Source organism: Thunnus thynnus, chromosome 23, assembly GCF_963924715.1.
Source record: "Thunnus thynnus chromosome 23, fThuThy2.1, whole genome shotgun sequence".
In the NCBI taxonomy this organism is placed as follows: domain Eukaryota; kingdom Metazoa; phylum Chordata; class Actinopteri; order Scombriformes; family Scombridae; genus Thunnus; species Thunnus thynnus.
In genome coordinates, this window is record NC_089539.1 from 16,101,633 (window position 1) to 16,119,031 (window position 17,399).

Here is a 17,399-nt window from a genome sequence, read left to right on the forward strand (position 1 = left end):
TGTGTAACATGGCCCAGGTTGTTGCATTTGATTCAGCAAACAAGAGGTTCAGATGCCGGGGTGTGGATTCACATTTTAGCATAACTGCCTGATGTAATTTCCGAATATATTTGTCCACCTATTACAGATATTAAAGGAAAAATAATAATCCAGGGTTATACTACATTTCCAATGCATTTTCCATATTCAATTAGAGACCTCAGCATAATCTCAAAATTCACTCAATTCATATACAAACCCACATGAAGATCTGTCAAACCATTTCTCTCGTGGAAAGTCATTATTAGAATCCAAAGAGAGTCATTCATTTTATCCAATAATGAGTCATTTATCCTCTGCGGGTGTTGTGGTTTTGAAATAATGACATGGTTTGTGACCAAGGAAGTCATTTTTCACCTGGGGTCGAGACAGAGTCGCGTGTTTGAGTGACTTGCATAACTAACGTCTGTCAGTGTTTAGGTGCTACCTTCCTACCTACCGCATAGCTAACTTGAAGACAGCCATGCAAAATCCTAAACAGAGCTGACACTGGCGGGATTATAGGAGTTGGTAAAATGCATATAATAAGGGTGTGAGAATGATGTGGGGACATGTGCTCCCACTGTTCAGCAATAGGAAACACAGAGGGTAAAGTCATTAAGCTGCACAGTTACATAGACACACAGACGTGCAGGGTTGAGGTCAGCCACAAGGCATCATGCAAGTTTAGTCTTCCTCTGTGAACTCAGCAATAGTCCTGTGGCTGAAGTGTAATGATGATATGCACAGTGGAAAGGTGTCAAATGCTTGAATGAACCCTAGTCAGTCAGAAATTAGTAGCATGCTACAACATGTGTATTAAAATAAAACTAAACTGAGATTGGCACATAATCATTCATATAAAACATTAGATGAGAAGATAAATACCACTTTCAGAACTGTATGCTCAAAATGAAGCTGGTGCCAGCAACCACTTAGCCTATTTTAGCATGAAGGAACAAGCTAACCTGACTCAGGTAACAACCTGCCTACCAGCATGTCTATAGCTCACTATTTAGCATGTTGTGTCTCCTTTGTTTGATTTGTCACTGCTCCCTGACATAACCCCCCATAAAGCCAAAAAGTGTCATTTCTACACTTTGGTTTCTTGCACAGATTAAACACTAAGCTAGCTGTTTCCCACCTTTATGCTAAGCTAACCAACTGGCTCCAGCTTCATGTTTAATATACAGATGCGAGAGTGGTATCGATATTCTCATCTAACTGTAGGCAAGGCAGCAAATAGGCGTATTTCCCAAATAGTCCAACTATTCCTTTAAGCAGATGTCTGAGGAGGAGAAACACTTTCTGCCATTTTGAATAATAGCAGGAAATTCTGTTTTTTGGAAAAGGTTTGCAGTGTGCGAATCCAAAGTTACTGTAATATGGTGTACTGGAAAATGTCATCACTACAACTTGAACTCAGTGGAGCCTCATATCCATTTATGTCTCATATGAGGGACATCATCAAGACATCAAACTGAAATGTTTAGAAGCCTGAAGAGATACATGTGTTGAAGGGAGGAAGAAAGAGGGATTATTTGGCTGTCTGCATGTGATGTGATGAGTGTGCTGTGTTTCCAAATCCCCCAAGCAAATGTGAGCTTATTTGTTAGGTGGATATTCAGCATGTATTTATAATTAGGAAAACCACAGACTAATCTCTTAAACACATGTGCCTAAATCAACTCCTCAAGGCCGCTAATAACCCTCCTACATTAACCAATCCTGTTGATTAGCACTCTAATAAACAGTCTCACACCACTGGGACTATCAACATGTGCTGGAGCGCCAACCCAAATACCCTCAGTAAATTCAAACACATGGATCATTAAAGACCTGAGGTAGATTTGCCTGATTTGACTTACAGGTGGGATTTCCTTGAAGGAGACTCAGTTTCATAAGTCTTTTCCAAACCAACTGGAAAGTCCCCGCTTTAAACGGAATTCCACCAGGGCTTTTCTCTATTCTCCTATTCTTTGCTTTCTATTAGTGTCTTATTTCAATCACGTCAGAGCTTTTCTCGATTAGAGGTGTCAACATTATTTTCATAAAGGATAAAACTTAATTTAAACTTTATGATTTGAAGGAGGGAATTGGCAGATTGGAGACTAATGTTAACATTTGCAAGCTCTTTCATAAAAAAAATCCTAAAGGTCTCACATGCTTTGCATTATAATATACTTTGCTGGTAGGATTACTATATAAACAGATACCATTATTTCATACACAAAATCTATTCAAATCTCTTTGCCAGCTGTATGTCTCATTGTATAAAATTACTTGGAGGCGGGGGGGTTTGATGTTTTTTGTCTCATTTCTTTTCCAGAAAGAGTGCTCTAACTTCATCCGGGTCCTCCAACCATACAACCAGACCCACCTGTACATCTGCGGCACAGGAGCCTTCCACCCCATCTGTGCTTTCCTGGAAATGGGCAAAAGGGCAGAGGTAATACATAATCACACACAGGGGTGCGTTAATGTTCAGCAAATGTTGTGGCCTTTTTCCACACTTTAAATCAGTTATATATATGCAAAAGGTAATTTAAATCTCAATCGAGCGTTCATTAATGAGTCATGAAATGTGACACCAGTGCTATAGTAAACTAATGAGAGACTAAATCCAATATTATTCCCCCTTTAAAAAAAAGTATTTGTGCGCTGCAACTGCACTGGCTGCACCAAGCATATGTTCACACATTTTTCTATCAGCGGTATTCATTCCCCTCATTGATTGTCTTCTCATCAATGTTTTCTTTTGTGCAAAGTGGAAAAAGAGGTCACTATATGTTTCAACGCCAGCCATCTGAAATTAAACAACCTCTGCCTTACATCAAAGTTCAATCAGTCATCTTGATAAAGGCCTACAGGTTAATCAATGTACTAGCATGGGTCCTGCAGTCTCATAATGGGGAAGGGAATGAGTGTTTGCACCATGCAGGTTTTCACTATAGAAGACCCTGCATGAGTTCACTTGAGTTTAAAGTAGTGTTGTCAGTAATTGATTTAAAGAAAACTGTGTAAATCTCACTTTCCTTGTAATATATTCACTGGAGGTGATATGTGGCCTTGCTACTTTATTTCCCTAGTATATCTGGTTGGATAGAGCGGTGTAAAACATCGTATTGCTCCTGTCAGGCTGAACTGCTATAAGAAGAATATGTTGTAATTTGAAACACAGGCTATAAATGTACCTTTAGCAAGGCTTAATGTGGCTTTCCCTGGCCTCTATTTGAACTCTGACCCTTTCTACCACAGGAAAACATCTTTCGGCTGGCCTCACATTTCGAGAATGGCCGCGGGAAAAGCCCCTATGACCCCAAAATGCTCTCAGCCTCACTCCTGATCGGTGAGTTTGATCTCTGCTGCTGTGATTAGTTCCAGGAAGTATGCATTCACTTCAGAGTTGGTCATTTGTTCCTAACCATACTTTCTCACTGGCAGATGGAGAGCTGTACTCTGGCACATCTGCTGATTTTATGGGAAGGGACTTCGCTATTTTCCGTACCCTGGGAGATCATCATCCAATCAGAACAGAGCAGCATGATTCAAGATGGCTGAATGGTAAAATATAAAAATAAAAAAAGGGTTCTTCTATAAATGTCAGTTTAATTTGGTACTGGTGATTGACACAGCTAGTTTTAGTGTGGTAGACTAATCACATATGGTTTAACAAACTTCACAACTTTACTTTTAAAGTAGAATTGGATACTTTAACTTTCGTCAGCCATTTTTGAAGAAAGAACACCATTGAGATTTTCACTGGACTTAGAAGCATTAAATTCTCTCACAAGCTTCAAGTCTCCAATCATTTCCATTCATGTGTAGTCATCAGATATCAGAGCCCATTCACAAAATCACTGGATTTGTCTGTGCTAGTAAGATTAGCGTGCCAGTGAGGGAGAGTTATTGACTGTTCAGTCTGTCTGGCTATCTTTCGGCACCGCGGAGGACTTAGGGAGCCACAAAAGTTCAGTTTGAACCTTTCCCTCAAGCTGTGCCATCCCTTTTTCCCTTCTTTCCCACAGAACTAATCCGCTCTCAGCTGTTTTCCTGTAGTGGAGTCAAATTCCTCTTAGTTCACCCCCCTCCCCCCCCACAGCACCATCAAAAATCAAACACACAAACACTGGTCTCTGCAGTGCTGATTACTGTGACATATTAATAAAGAGCGATTTAAAAAGGAGAAGTCTTTGTTGGCACGTTAATCCCCATCGATCTTTCACCTTGTTCAAACAAATACGCCGGGGATTGTATCCATTCGGCTCGGCAAAATCCAGCTCCTTCACCACAAAGGGGGACTTGTAATTGCATGGATTACTGGGATGGGGATATTCTATTGAGCCTTTATCAACAAGGTTACATGGTACTCAAATGTAACAAGAGAAGAACTTGGGAATGAATTCTTAATAGCAGATTTAGCGTTAAACGGTAGCTTTGACTTTAGTCTCGATTCATGCGATTTATTTACACATCTCTTCACCTTTTAATGCCCTCTCGCTCACATGGAGTTTGGATTAAAACTCCTCTGAATAAAGGGACCTTTTAGTTGGGAATTAAATGTAATGAATTGCATGACCTCATTGGCGGCAGCCTGTTTTTATAAGCGTGTGTATACACAGTTGAATTTATGAATGTGTAGATTTAATGGCAGATATTCACAATAGAGGTATGAAAGCATGTGTGGGGTACACACATGATTCATACCAGAGGTCTCGCACCCGCACGGCGCTTATAAATCTGCTTCCCACTTTGGCCACACTCTCCTTTTTCACAGCTACTCTATATCCTAAACAGCCATAGAGGCGTAACATGGCACTGCTTGTTTCCTTCCAGCTAACCCCCTAGCTTTTAGACACAGGCTCATTTTACGCGTGGCGACGCCTCAGCGACTGTGGCCACTTTTCCTCAGTCCTTGTGCCCTTTCGTGTGCCCGTTTAGCTTTGATTTCCTCTCGCGCTTAAAGTCGAGATGAATTTATTCAAGTGTTACCCGGGACAATCAGAGCCATGTGTTTTTGTGAGGATGTGGTCTAGAGACAGGGGTTATGTGGGATTTGGACTTGGAGCGCTCAATTGGGGTAAAGTCAGATACTGTAACACCAGGGTGTAAAGTGAATGGCTGTTATTACTGAGCCGTGACTGGAGAATATCATGGGGGATTGGTTTCAAAGGTGTAAAATAGGGGTGAAAGGCTCGCCATTAGGACAGAGGTTGAATTGTAAAATTTGCGAAGAGGTGTGCGTGTGTAATTCAGTTTGTGTTATGCGAGTGTGTATGAACAAATTTATGCTCGTTTTATTGTCTTGAATGGTTCTATAATGCACCGTACTCACTGCAGACAATCTTTCTCTCTTTATCCCTGTAGATCCAAGGTTCATCAGCGTACACTTGATCCCAGAGAGCGACAATCCTGAAGACGATAAAATCTTCCTGTTTTTCAAAGAGAACGCCATGGACGGAGAGCACACGGGCAAGGCTACCATCGCCAGGATAGGACAACTGTGTAAGGTAACAACACACACAAACAAAAGTCCTGTCAAAGTCTCTTAAGCAATTGAAAGACTAAATGTGTAGTGAATCAAATAAATCTATGTTCTCTTACAGAAATACTTTAACCGTGTGTTGGTGTTTGCAGATAATGGGTTGATGTTAAGTGTGTTTGTCATGCAGAATGACATGGGAGGTCACAGGAGTCTGGTGAACAAGTGGACCACTTTCCTCAAGGCCCGGCTAATGTGTTCAGTCCCCGGGGTCAACGGCATTGATACACACTTTGATGAGCTACGTAAGTGTGCATTCTTTATTCACACCTGTTTGTACAGTACATGAAGAAAAGATGACCTCACACACTCAGATCCTCTTCAAAATGCTGTTAAAAACCTTCACCTTCACCCAGTCTTGTTTTGTATTTTCAGAGGACGTGTTTCTCATGAACTCCAAGGACCCAAAGAATCCAGTTATCTATGCTGTATTCACCACATCCAGGTAAACTCTACTCCAGATCTTTTCATGATGACCCCCGAAATGTGCTTGCAAGGGCTCAGATTCTCAAATAGTGTGCAGAATGTTGACTATGACAGACGCCGGTAGTATCATATTTGTTTTGCTGATTTGTTGCTAGGAGATCAGAAGGAGCTGATATTTATTCAACGGGCAACCGTCCTGGACAAGTTATTTCCTCTGTATTTGAAAAACACACATGCTTCATATTTCCTTTCAAGGATTCTTTCTTTTCACATCCTTTATTCCATCCCTTTATCTGTAATTTCCTAACCATTTTAAATGACACGGCAGGATGCGAGCGACCAAGCATGCCTCAGTTAAATTCCCAGACGGCGCTCCCCGTCCCATAATCCACTTACAGGTGTCTTATGGTTGCTTTCCCCTCATACAATACCCCTCCCCATGTCTCGCCTCTCCGATTGGAGATTGCTTTTAGCCGATTCCCCGTTACCCGCTACCTGTCCCTTTTTTCATTGAAACCTTGGCAGAGGCTTGTAGGGAAATCAGATTATGGAACAGGAGGGAGTGAGAGAAACACGATATTCACTCAGCAGGAACGCACGTCTCTCCCCTGGCCGCCGCCCCAGTCTTGAATAGGGTTTTCAGAGGCCGGGTGTGGTTCTATTGAAGCATGCGGAGAGGTGAAGGCAAGGGGGAAGCCAGATAAGTGAGTTGAAATGGCACAGATGGTGGCACTTATCATGATGATGATGAATTTGCATTTGGGGATGAGGAGGGGGGTATTTTTGTGTCCAGTAGAGTCTGTGAACTGCTTTGAGAGGAGGACAAACACTTCACCATCAATCACCACTAATGATAAGACAGGCTGAATGGAACGGCGGTGCAAGCTAACGCATACTGACAGGTGCCTCGCATCGCTAGGCCCGTATGGCTTTTCTCAACTCTCTGGAATTTATTCAAACCAAAAGGTCGGTGCGCGGCGGTGGGCGTACACCTACGTACCCCACATGTGTGCCAGCACGCACACGCATGCACACAAATTCAATTATGGGGCATTGAGGAATTAGAGTGGTTTAATTGGTTTTCTAAGTGGCCGGTTTTCAGAGATGAATAGAGCAGAGATTCAGAGGGACCGGCTTTTAATATCACTGCTTAATGAGGCACAAAGAAGCTGCCACTGACAGATCAATGTTTGATTGTGCCCCTATTTGTGTGTATGTGTGTGTGTGTGTGTGTGCACTTTTGTGAGGTTGACTGAATTTGTGTGCCTCTCTCTCAAATTGTGTGTATCTGCACAAACACATGTTCGCCCTTCTTCTTAAGCATAGATATTGGAGAGTCTTTTTTTTGCCCCTGGAGTTAATTGAATTTCTCTGTAATTAACATTTTCAAATGCTAATCCATTCATCTTCCATGCTTTGGTGAGTACTGTCGGCTGTGTGTATGCCACCCACATCCCTAATTAGTCTGATACAACTTCCCATTGCAGTCAGCAAGACAAAGGACGTCCTGAATCTCGCTGAAGCATTTGGTTCCTGCAAATGCAAGAAACTGCTGCCCAAATGAAAATGTGCCATCTGTTAAAAGTGACACAAAGTTGATGGATGAACTTTTGAACATCCCACATATAAGCAGATAATTATGTATGAAATTTTTAAATAGATCTTGTCACATGTGGTCAGGGATTAATGGACTTGATGGTTCTCAGAGATTTAAACAGTCAGCTTACTCTGTTACAATCTCCACATGAATATTTTAGAAACTCTTGTAGAATAAAAATATCTTGGAATATTCTTAGGGAACTCCCAAATTCTCTACTTTCATGAGTCACAGTACAAATTGCTGTCTGCTGGATGACCTGGGACAGAGCATAAATTGAAATAAAAAACCCACATCATTCCCGTTTTCTTTGCATGATTGATTGACCTTTCCTGGTTCGGACCCTGTCTGGCTAGCGAAAGCAAAATCCACCCATCTGGCTCAACTAACCGCTCACAAAACATTGGAGGGGATTTCAAACATGCTCTGAACCAGGTCTCCTGTTTTGTTGGTGATGTGCCCAAATTCCTGTCTGTTCTCAAGAGGCTGAAAGCAATCAGAGAGAAGTTCCAATCTGTCATTCCCATACTTAGGTAATAACAACCTTGCTCCCCTCTGTCTTTGTGCGATGAAAGGTCATTTTGTTGTCTTTCTGCAGTTTTTCACAAGCTCCTAATCCCTGTCTTGTGACCGATTATTTATGAATCCCTTTTGTTTGTCTTTGTCATCTTTTTTTATTTCGCCACCTTTACACTCCCTCCCTCTCTCCTTAAAATCTCTTTTTCATCTGCCCTTCCCTATTTCTGTCTGCTCAATACTTCCTCTGCTTTTTCCCCCACAGTAACATCTTTAAAGGCTCGGCAGTGTGTATGTACAACATGGCAGACATCAGGAGGGTTTTCCTGGGTCCCTACGCCCACAGAGATGGACCCAACTACCAGTGGGTCCCCTTCCAAGGGAGGGTGCCCTACCCACGCCCTGGAACTGTAAGTCTAAACATAAGCAGTTTTCCATAAATGCAGTACGTTTGCAAGCAATAGGAATAATAGTAATACTGCTTCACCTTCTTAAATTTGTGTTTTCTATAAGAGGTTAATACAGTTTTTTAAAAAATTCTCAACCTGCCTCTTTGGTCTCCTCCTTAGTGCCCCAGTAAGACGTTTGGAGGCTTCGACTCCACCAAGGACCTTCCAGATGATGTCATCACTTTTGCCAGGGGTCACCCAGCCATGTACAACCCAGTGCACCCAATAGGGGGGCGTCCCATCATGGTGCGGACAGATGTGGACTACCAGTTTTCCCAGCTTGTGGTGGACAGAGTAGAGGCAGAGGACGGACAGTACGACGTCATGTTCATTGGCACAGGTACACACAGTTTGTCTTTGTTGTGTCCTTCTTAGAAGTACAGTTTAGACAAATTATTGAGATCAGTCATCTCAAAAAGGTTTCAAAGTTTGGCTGAAAAATAGCCAGGTTTATTTCTTTTTAAACTGACTTTAACCTGGATTGTACTGTATGTCTCTATGCACTTAAAAGTTGTTTGAGGCCCTTTTGCTATGAGCACAGTTCAGAGATGTGAAGAGAAAAATGGGGAAAAAATGAGCTTTGATAAAACATCGCAATCCAACTTTAACTCAATTATTAGCCTGAAAGAAATTTTGTTTGCAGACAAGCTCTTCATGAGTTTTGTGTTTTATTCAAAATAAACAAAAATCATTTTGTTTGTTCGTTTTTAACTAAAAACAGAATATGATGAGCTTTTTTTCTCTTTTTTTTCTTTGGAAGTTTTATTATTAGTCCTGAAGAATGATATTACGATATCTGATGGAAATTTTGTAAACATTACAATGGTAAAAAAAGAACCTTTTACTGCAGCAACCAAACTGTATATTGAAAAGCTGAAATAATAAAACATAGAGAATAATCTTCATTTCTTCATGCTATAAATAAAGCAAGTGTACATATTTAAACAGGGACAGGGACAGAATATGTTTATATGAGAATATACACATACTGTATCTGGATATCTGTTGTCTTGCAGACATGGGCACAGTGCTGAAGGTGGTGACGATCCCCAGAGAAAGCTGGCATGACCTGGAAGAAGTGGTGCTGGAAGAAATGACTGTCTTTAGGGTATGGCATGAGAATAAATTATGAAGCTGACATCCTCCTTGTATCAAACTGAGATCTACAGTCTGAAAATAGACATAATGTGGTTTTAAACAGGCTGTATTTGTTTTACGCAGGAGCCTACTCCCATTACTGCAATGGAGCTGTCAACCAAGCAGGTAAAGATTTTTTTTCACACATTATAATTTATCCAGAAGTTATTGACAAGTCCAAGAAAAACAAAAGAGTGAGAACTTCTGGGCCTTTAAATAAACACTGATATCCAGAAGCAAAGACATCTAATGTGCCTACTGAGAACCAAACCCGCAACCACCTTCTTTTTACAAGAACCTTTCCAACTGAACCACAGGAACATTCAATTTACGTCCCTTGTTGTTTCTTTGGCTCCCACAGCAACAGCTGTACCTTGGCTCTGCCCTGGGTGTATCGCAGATGTCTTTACACCGTTGTGAGGTGTATGGGAAAGCTTGTGCTGAGTGCTGCCTGGCCAGAGACCCCTATTGCGCATGGGACGGCAGCGAGTGCTCGAGATACTTTCCTACCGCCAAGAGGTAGGAGCACGCACACACTAAACTAAAGCTCCTCTTTATTTATCCTCAGAGGGTTTGCTGAGCCTGCGTGTTCCCTTTTAGCAACATCCTGCTATTGTATTATTGTCGTCGTGCCTGGGAGTTATCAGTACACCTGCATTCTGCTGTTGCTGTTGGCTTCATAGCAACTGGCTTTAAATGTTTTGCTTAAGGGTATTTCAATATACACACAAGCTTGTTTCTCCAACCTCAGACCTCCATAGGCCTATTACCATGTGCTACAAATCCAAGAAATTTTCACTGATATACAATACATGCCAAACTTCTAAACATGGAAGTAATCTGGAGTAGGAATAATACACAGGCACAAAATACAGTAATTAAATACTCGTACACACACGGATTTACGAATGCATTCCAAGAAGTACAATCCAGCAACCTGGGTTATAGCTTCTGCCAGTAACAGTTGTTCTGAGTTGTCACCCTACAGCTAAGATGCACACAGACATAAAAAGAGACATGTGAATGAATATACATCTACTCATGCACACACACACTAAATTATAGCCAACAGGAGCTGTCTGACCACTTCACCCTGCAGCCAGGAGGTATGAACATACACACCCTCAAATTACCCTCTGCTGTATCCAGAGGGATTAGGCTGACCACTACAGCCCTCACACACACACAAAGACACACACATACACAAAGAAACACACACCCCTTCATCTCATTCATCCAGAACTTCTCACACCAGCAGAAGTAGGCCAGTGGGTATACTCCAGCTTGGCAGGTTTACAGAGGAGGTGGCACACCCCGTGGTTAAGGCCAGGACCGGCTCCTCTCAGCTCTCCTCTACACTCCAAATATTTTCCCTCCCGCACTCTCTCCCAGAATGAGAACCAGACACCCGGTCCGCACGTGCTTAGACGGCCAAAAAGACAGGAATGTTAGCCAGGAAATGCTTAGAAGAGGGACCTGTGTGAGAAAGACACAGAAAAGTGTCCAAATATGTATGACATACAGAAGTAATGGAGGGAAGATGGATGAGCAGGATTCACACACACATACTGACGATTTCATTCCATCTGTTTCTTTTTGTGCCTCGAACTTTTTTCCTCTTATTTTCCTTCTTTCCAGCTCTCCCCTCACCTTTGGCTTACCCCACCTCTCTCTGCTTTGATTTTTTACAACGCCTGTCAAAGATTTTAAATGTGACCATGACAACTAGGAACAAGGGAGACACATTTGCAGTTAGTCAGTAAAGCCAGCCTATGAAAAACACCTCGCCGTCATAGTAAAGAGGCTGAATGACAGAGTGGACTTTCATATCGAGAGGACAAAGAGTGGGGTTGCTTTTACAAGGCTTTTCAAGGGCGAAACAATACTGTATGTGTTTCATAATAACGGCTCATCAGAAAGCAATGAAGCACGCACTGTTTCATTGCTCTGCAGGTTTATGTTTCCTATATTCTGCCAGGATTTGGTTGTTTTTTTTCTTCATCCATGTGATTTAACAGTGGAGTGAAGGTTGAATAAATACACCTTTTCTGGGCTGAATGTGGAATAGCATTGGGTAACATTGCCCCCTAGTGGTTGAAATTAAACAGTAGAGTGAACAGAACATGTGACAAGTGCTTCTCTGGTGTATTTTGTAGAACGTGCGTTGCTTAAAATGCCAGTACATGCAGGTATGTGTTCATGAGTGCCATTAAATGTCAATTAAATGTCATTACAACACTCTGGTTTCTTCTCAGGCGAACCAGACGACAGGACATCAGAAACGGAGACCCTCTCTCCCAGTGCTCAGACCTTCAGCATCATGGTACGTTATTGACTTCACTCAAACACACATTCTTTCTCTCTCCATCTCCTCTTCTTTGCCACACACTTCTCATACCTTTGTCTGCCTGTGTTTGGATTTGAGCAGACGACATGGATGGCTTAGGAGCCAGCGTGGAGGACAGGAGTGTGTATGGTGTGGAGAACAGCAGTATGTTTCTGGAGTGCAGCCCCAAGTCTCAGAGAGCGCTCATCTACTGGCAGCTGCAAAAGCCCAACGACGATCGCAAGCATGAGGTGTGTATTTCATACATATGCATGTGTTTTTTTCCATTATTTTTTGTTATTTTGCATAATGTAAGTTCAGTGTACAGAAGAGTACAACTGCTTCCTAACTCAGTCACCTTTCACTAAGTTAATGAGAAACAGCTGGATGATTATAAATCAGACATATATGCTATTGCATCTGTTTCAAACTTATTAAATTACTGCAGACAAAACATCATCTTTCTGCCAAGGGCCACATCTTTTCTCCTCTGTGTTATCTTGCAGTGACCTGTGGCCCTTTTAACCTCTAACCTTAGTGACCTAGAAAGGGTTGAAATCATGAAGTGTGAATGTTTAGATTGACTTTTGACCCTATGACGTAACAGAGTTTCTACTGTGGCTATACTTGTCTAACTGGGTGTTCAGGATGTGTTTTAGTGAGACCGTGAGATGATGAAATACAATCCAGGAAGTGCAGTTTTATTAACAGATCCATGAGTTTGAAGGCTTATCAGATACAAAAACACTGCACACTATGAGGAAAGATTCTACTGCTGTGGCAAGTTATCACAGAGGCAGTCATTTTATCTTTTGTCATAGCAACCCTTAGGTAAACAACAGACATACAGTGTTATGGATACAAAATAATCTAACAAGAATGTGCACTTTGCACGTTTTTTGTGTCGACACACCTTCTGCATCAGTGCAGTGGTTTCTTTCAAATGAATGATGTTGCTGTTTTTCATGCAGTGCTGTTATCTGTCTAAACATGGCCGTGGTTTGCACTGAACCTTTGGCTAAATCCAGATCTCAGTCCTGTGTGATTTAAATCCTGGAAGACATGAATTGTGGCATTGGACAGCTCTGCTAGTCTACTAGTCTTTTTCAAATTTCACACTCTATTTATTTGTCTTCCTCCCTGTGTCTTTGTCAGATCAAGCTAGATGACAGGGTGCTTCGTACAGAGCAGGGCCTGCTGATTCGCAGTCTAACCCAGACTGACACAGGTGTCTACCACTGCCAGGCTGTGGAACACGGCTTTATCCAGCCCTTGCTGCGTCTCAACCTCCAGGTCATCCCCGCGCAGAAACTGGGAGACATCCTTCCTGGATTGCCCGGTGTAGGAGGTGGGGCAGGTCACTCGGCCAAACACAGGTTGTGGTACCGAGATTTCCTGTCTCTCCTGGACCACCCGGACCTGAACAGCGTGGAGGAGTTTTGCGATCGAGTTTGGAAGAAAGAGCGCAAGCAGAAGAGGGTGAAGACACCCAACAACAATGGTCAGGGTAAACCTGACAGCACCGGCGTTCCCCACTCTGCATTACAGCCGAAAGCTTTGGCTCCAAATGCTCAAAAGCAGCAAGCCAGCCCACCACAGAGCAGGCAATGGCTCCAAGCTGGAGCTCCAACAGTGGAAGGGCCAGCAAGGAGCCAGACTACCCAGAGAGGTCAGCAAAACATGGGTATGTTAAGCGGCCAGGCACCTAAGAACAACCAGAAGACACAAAATGGCCAGAAGGGGCAGGGCAGCCTGGCTGGTTCTCAGGTTGCTGGGGGGTCTCGGGCGGGAAGCCAGCACACGGCGAAGTGGAGACGGATGCAGGAAAATAAGAAGGGACGCAACAGGAGGACCCATGAGCTTCAAAGACCCCCACGTAGCGTTTGAGAGAGAGAAAAAAAAACAAAACTAAGCACAGAGATGCACACATGCAACCAGATCTACACACACAAGCACCAACTCATGCATCCACACACGTACACGCAAACACATTCTATAGATTGTGTATCCAATGTATTGATTCAGTGACCTCTCCATAACAGCAGCAAGAACCCATAAAAAAAAACAAGCAAACACACTCGTAGGTAGAAATACATGAAGTGCACACATATAATAACAATAAATCTCCCATTCAAAGACATATACACAAATGCACATGACCTGTGAAGAGGACAAAGATGAGAGGAGGACTGAAAAACTGGAATGCATACTGTAAATGTGTGAGGATACGGCTGGTTGCCTGGGATACTGCCTGGCAGACACTTCAGCCTCCTGTACATAAGCTACTAAAATAAGACTGGGACAAAAAACATTTAGCAAGGTGTTCATTGGTAAGCAGACGGACTTAGATGCTAAGAGGACAATTTCTGGAGACATTAATAGATACACGGACATTTATGGAAGCAGAAATATGCATTCGCTGCAACCTGCCCTCTTTGACCTGAGCATGTGAACTCCAACATAGTGTACATGGAACGGATTAAAAACTCTCATTTTAAAGAACTGTTTGAGGAGAAAAGAGCCTTCCATCTAGCAACAACAGCACCCTTAAAGGAGGAAAGGAAAGGGTTGCAATCCACCAAGGAATACTTGCACCGGTGTTGTTTAAAAGACACATAGAAGCATTGTTACATGCAAAACTGCATGCCATGGTGCAGAGAAAGTGCAACATCATAACCCTCTCCACCTGAGGCTGGGAAAAGCATTGTGCATGTTGTTGTCAATCAATGTTTTAATAAGCTAGTTATTTTATGGAATCCTAGAGGCTTTTTTTACACCCTACCTAAACAATGTTACATTTTTCTTTTATATTTACTTTCTTTTCCAAACCAGTGCTCCTATTATGGGGCAAAAAAATACAAACAACATAGTAGTCTCATTGTTCATTATCCCTTCTCCACCCGAGGATTCTGTGTAAGTTATTATGTTGCTTTTTCTGGGATTTATAGAGTATGGGCACGAATTCCAGTTGTAGGCTATGATAAACTCAGTCTGAAATAGACTGCCACTTGTTTTGTGTACATATATACAACAAACTTAACTCTCTGTGTATATACAGTACATATACAGTACAAGAACACCACTTGATTATTATTTATTGCTCATTGTTTTGTGAAAGGGTTGCATTTATTTTTGATATTATGGTATTTTTGGCTCATCAATATATTGGAGAAACAACGGCAACAGCAACTAAGAAAACTTTGATGGACCAACTGACTGAAATTGTGTCAAGGAATCCCTTTTTGGGGATATAAGGGATGATAATGTAGTTTAGGAGCACGAGTACAGGGGTTTGTGTCATTAACCAAATTTTTTTGACAGAGATCCCACCAACGATAAGCACAATTTTGTCTCTTTTGCCTTTCATAACAAATAATTTCAGTGCTTTTTCCTTTCTCCCACATCCATCCAACATGTCTTTTATTCGTCCAGTAGCCATTATGTGTAAGATAATTCCCCAAACTGAAAAACATTAGCTGTGAATCTCTGTAAGAAATAGTGGAGAAAAATGTTAAATCTAGTCTGAGGAGAAGACATGTTATACTGCATGTGAATGCTACCTACAGTAAGTGCATCTTTTTTATTGTCTCTTTAAGTGTTTTGTGTGAGAGGTAAAGTTCCCTTAAATCAAGGTGTGAATTACTTTTGTCCTTTTGCCAAAACGGTGATAATAACAACTCATGATACTCTGGCCAAAGCTGTTTGAGCTCCGAGCTCCTTGATCTTTGATTCAACGATGGTACCCCCTGTCTCCCCCTGTCCCTTTAATACATGACAAGAGTAATGTGTCATTGCAATAAATTAGAGCAGATAGAGTTCTGTACCAAAACTCAAAAGTTTGGTGTGTCCCTAATTCGGGTCTCTCCCTCAGAGTTAGAAATGTGAGAGAGCTGAAAGTTACCACTGCTGTAACACAGTTCTTTCTGGCATGCATTCAGTTGTCTAAATAAACATCTCCGTTACAAAAGTGTCCCTTTGTTCTCATTTCAATGAAAATCTTCAGGCACACAGTGTACCCAGACTTACTTTGACTAATGTGCTTCTGCTTCTGACAATTTTATGCTTTCTAGACTCATGATACAGCTACACATAAAATCTGAAAGGAAAAAACACTTTCTGTACAGTATTTATGGATTTTATGAATAATAAACCATGTTCACCATCTTAATTTAGCATATTAGCATTCTAACATTTGCTAATTACCACTAAACACAAAGTACAGTTGATACTGATCACTATTATTTCCGCGGTCCATAAACCGCGGAAATAATCCATTAAAAATACTAATTTATTTAAATCCATTAATTATCCCCTTAAAACCTATTAATAAATACCTTAATTCCATCATTATTTATGGATAAATGGAATTTTAAGATGAAAAAAATTAAGGGATTCAGTTTCATAGTGAATGGGAATGTCATCTTTTTGTAGTAGTAGTAGTAATAAAAAAGTATTTGACAATAGAAATTTTGACCTGATGATGATGCTATTTGAAAAAATAAGGGCTAAAGTAATTACAATTCATCCTGAGGTAGACATGAATGTTTGTTCCAGATTTCATGGCAATTCAATATTTGTTGAGATATTTCGGTCTGGACCAAAGTGGATATTGCCATCCCTCGAGCCATGTCACTAGCGTGACTAAAAACATATTTTCTCGCTACCCCTTGTGGTTTTAGTGATGCAGATAGGTTTCTAAGATAGGCTATCCATCTCTTATGTCTGCTGTCACAACAATACAATGACATTGAAGCTGGTTTTGTTTGCTCACAGCTTTGAGCAATTCCATTAAAAAATCAATAGCAGTATATCTTTCCAGAGACACTGTTCTGGTTACTCTGTATAATCCACAGAACACACTGTTTTACAGTTTTAACAGGTACTGCTATTTCTTTGATTGAAAGTAGTTCCAATGAACACTGCAGGATCTCTTTGGTTTATAGAGAATAATGATGACACTCATTCTCCAAAGTCTTAATATTGTTGACATTTTTGAAATGTGATTTTTATCATATATTTGCTGTGAGGACCACAAATGAAACTGGACACCTTGTATTGTAATGGAGGTAGATATCTCAAAGAGATAGATAAGATATCTCATTAACTTGACAAATAGAACAAAAATAATCTACATTGCTAGATACCAATAGAGGTAAGAGATTTTTATTTTTTTTATTCAAGTGAACCAACCACTAAAGACAACCACTATAGCCTACATAATACTGGGAACTAACTGTTAAAATGTATGACAGTTCTACTTTCTGCAATGAATATTTAAGATAATTTATAACAGGCCTTTTTTTTTTTTACAGCAGAAATGCATAATAGGAAAAGCTAAGGTGTTTCTAATAACATTAACAATGACTCATCTCCATTCCAGTGTCCCAT

At 41.2% G+C, this 17,399-nt stretch overlaps 1 protein-coding gene across 1 annotated transcript in view; it reads left to right on the forward strand.

The window, feature by feature from the left end:
• sema3aa (sema domain, immunoglobulin domain (Ig), short basic domain, secreted, (semaphorin) 3Aa) overlaps positions 1-15,981 on the forward strand; it is a 33,017-nt gene extending 17,036 nt beyond the window's left edge. Inside the window, exons 4-17 of the mRNA XM_067581759.1 lie at positions 2,348-2,467; positions 3,277-3,367; positions 3,463-3,582; positions 5,386-5,528; positions 5,691-5,805; positions 5,936-6,005; positions 8,365-8,509; positions 8,669-8,888; positions 9,565-9,656; positions 9,770-9,811; positions 10,047-10,204; positions 11,941-12,008; positions 12,114-12,262; positions 13,167-15,981. Coding sequence (XP_067437860.1) covers positions 2,348-2,467; positions 3,277-3,367; positions 3,463-3,582; positions 5,386-5,528; positions 5,691-5,805; positions 5,936-6,005; positions 8,365-8,509; positions 8,669-8,888; positions 9,565-9,656; positions 9,770-9,811; positions 10,047-10,204; positions 11,941-12,008; positions 12,114-12,262; positions 13,167-13,898 — 2,265 coding nt within the window. The 3' untranslated portion in view covers positions 13,899-15,981. The remainder of the gene's footprint in view (positions 1-2,347; positions 2,468-3,276; positions 3,368-3,462; positions 3,583-5,385; positions 5,529-5,690; positions 5,806-5,935; positions 6,006-8,364; positions 8,510-8,668; positions 8,889-9,564; positions 9,657-9,769; positions 9,812-10,046; positions 10,205-11,940; positions 12,009-12,113; positions 12,263-13,166) is intronic.
• Positions 15,982-17,399: the final 1,418 nt, after the last annotated feature.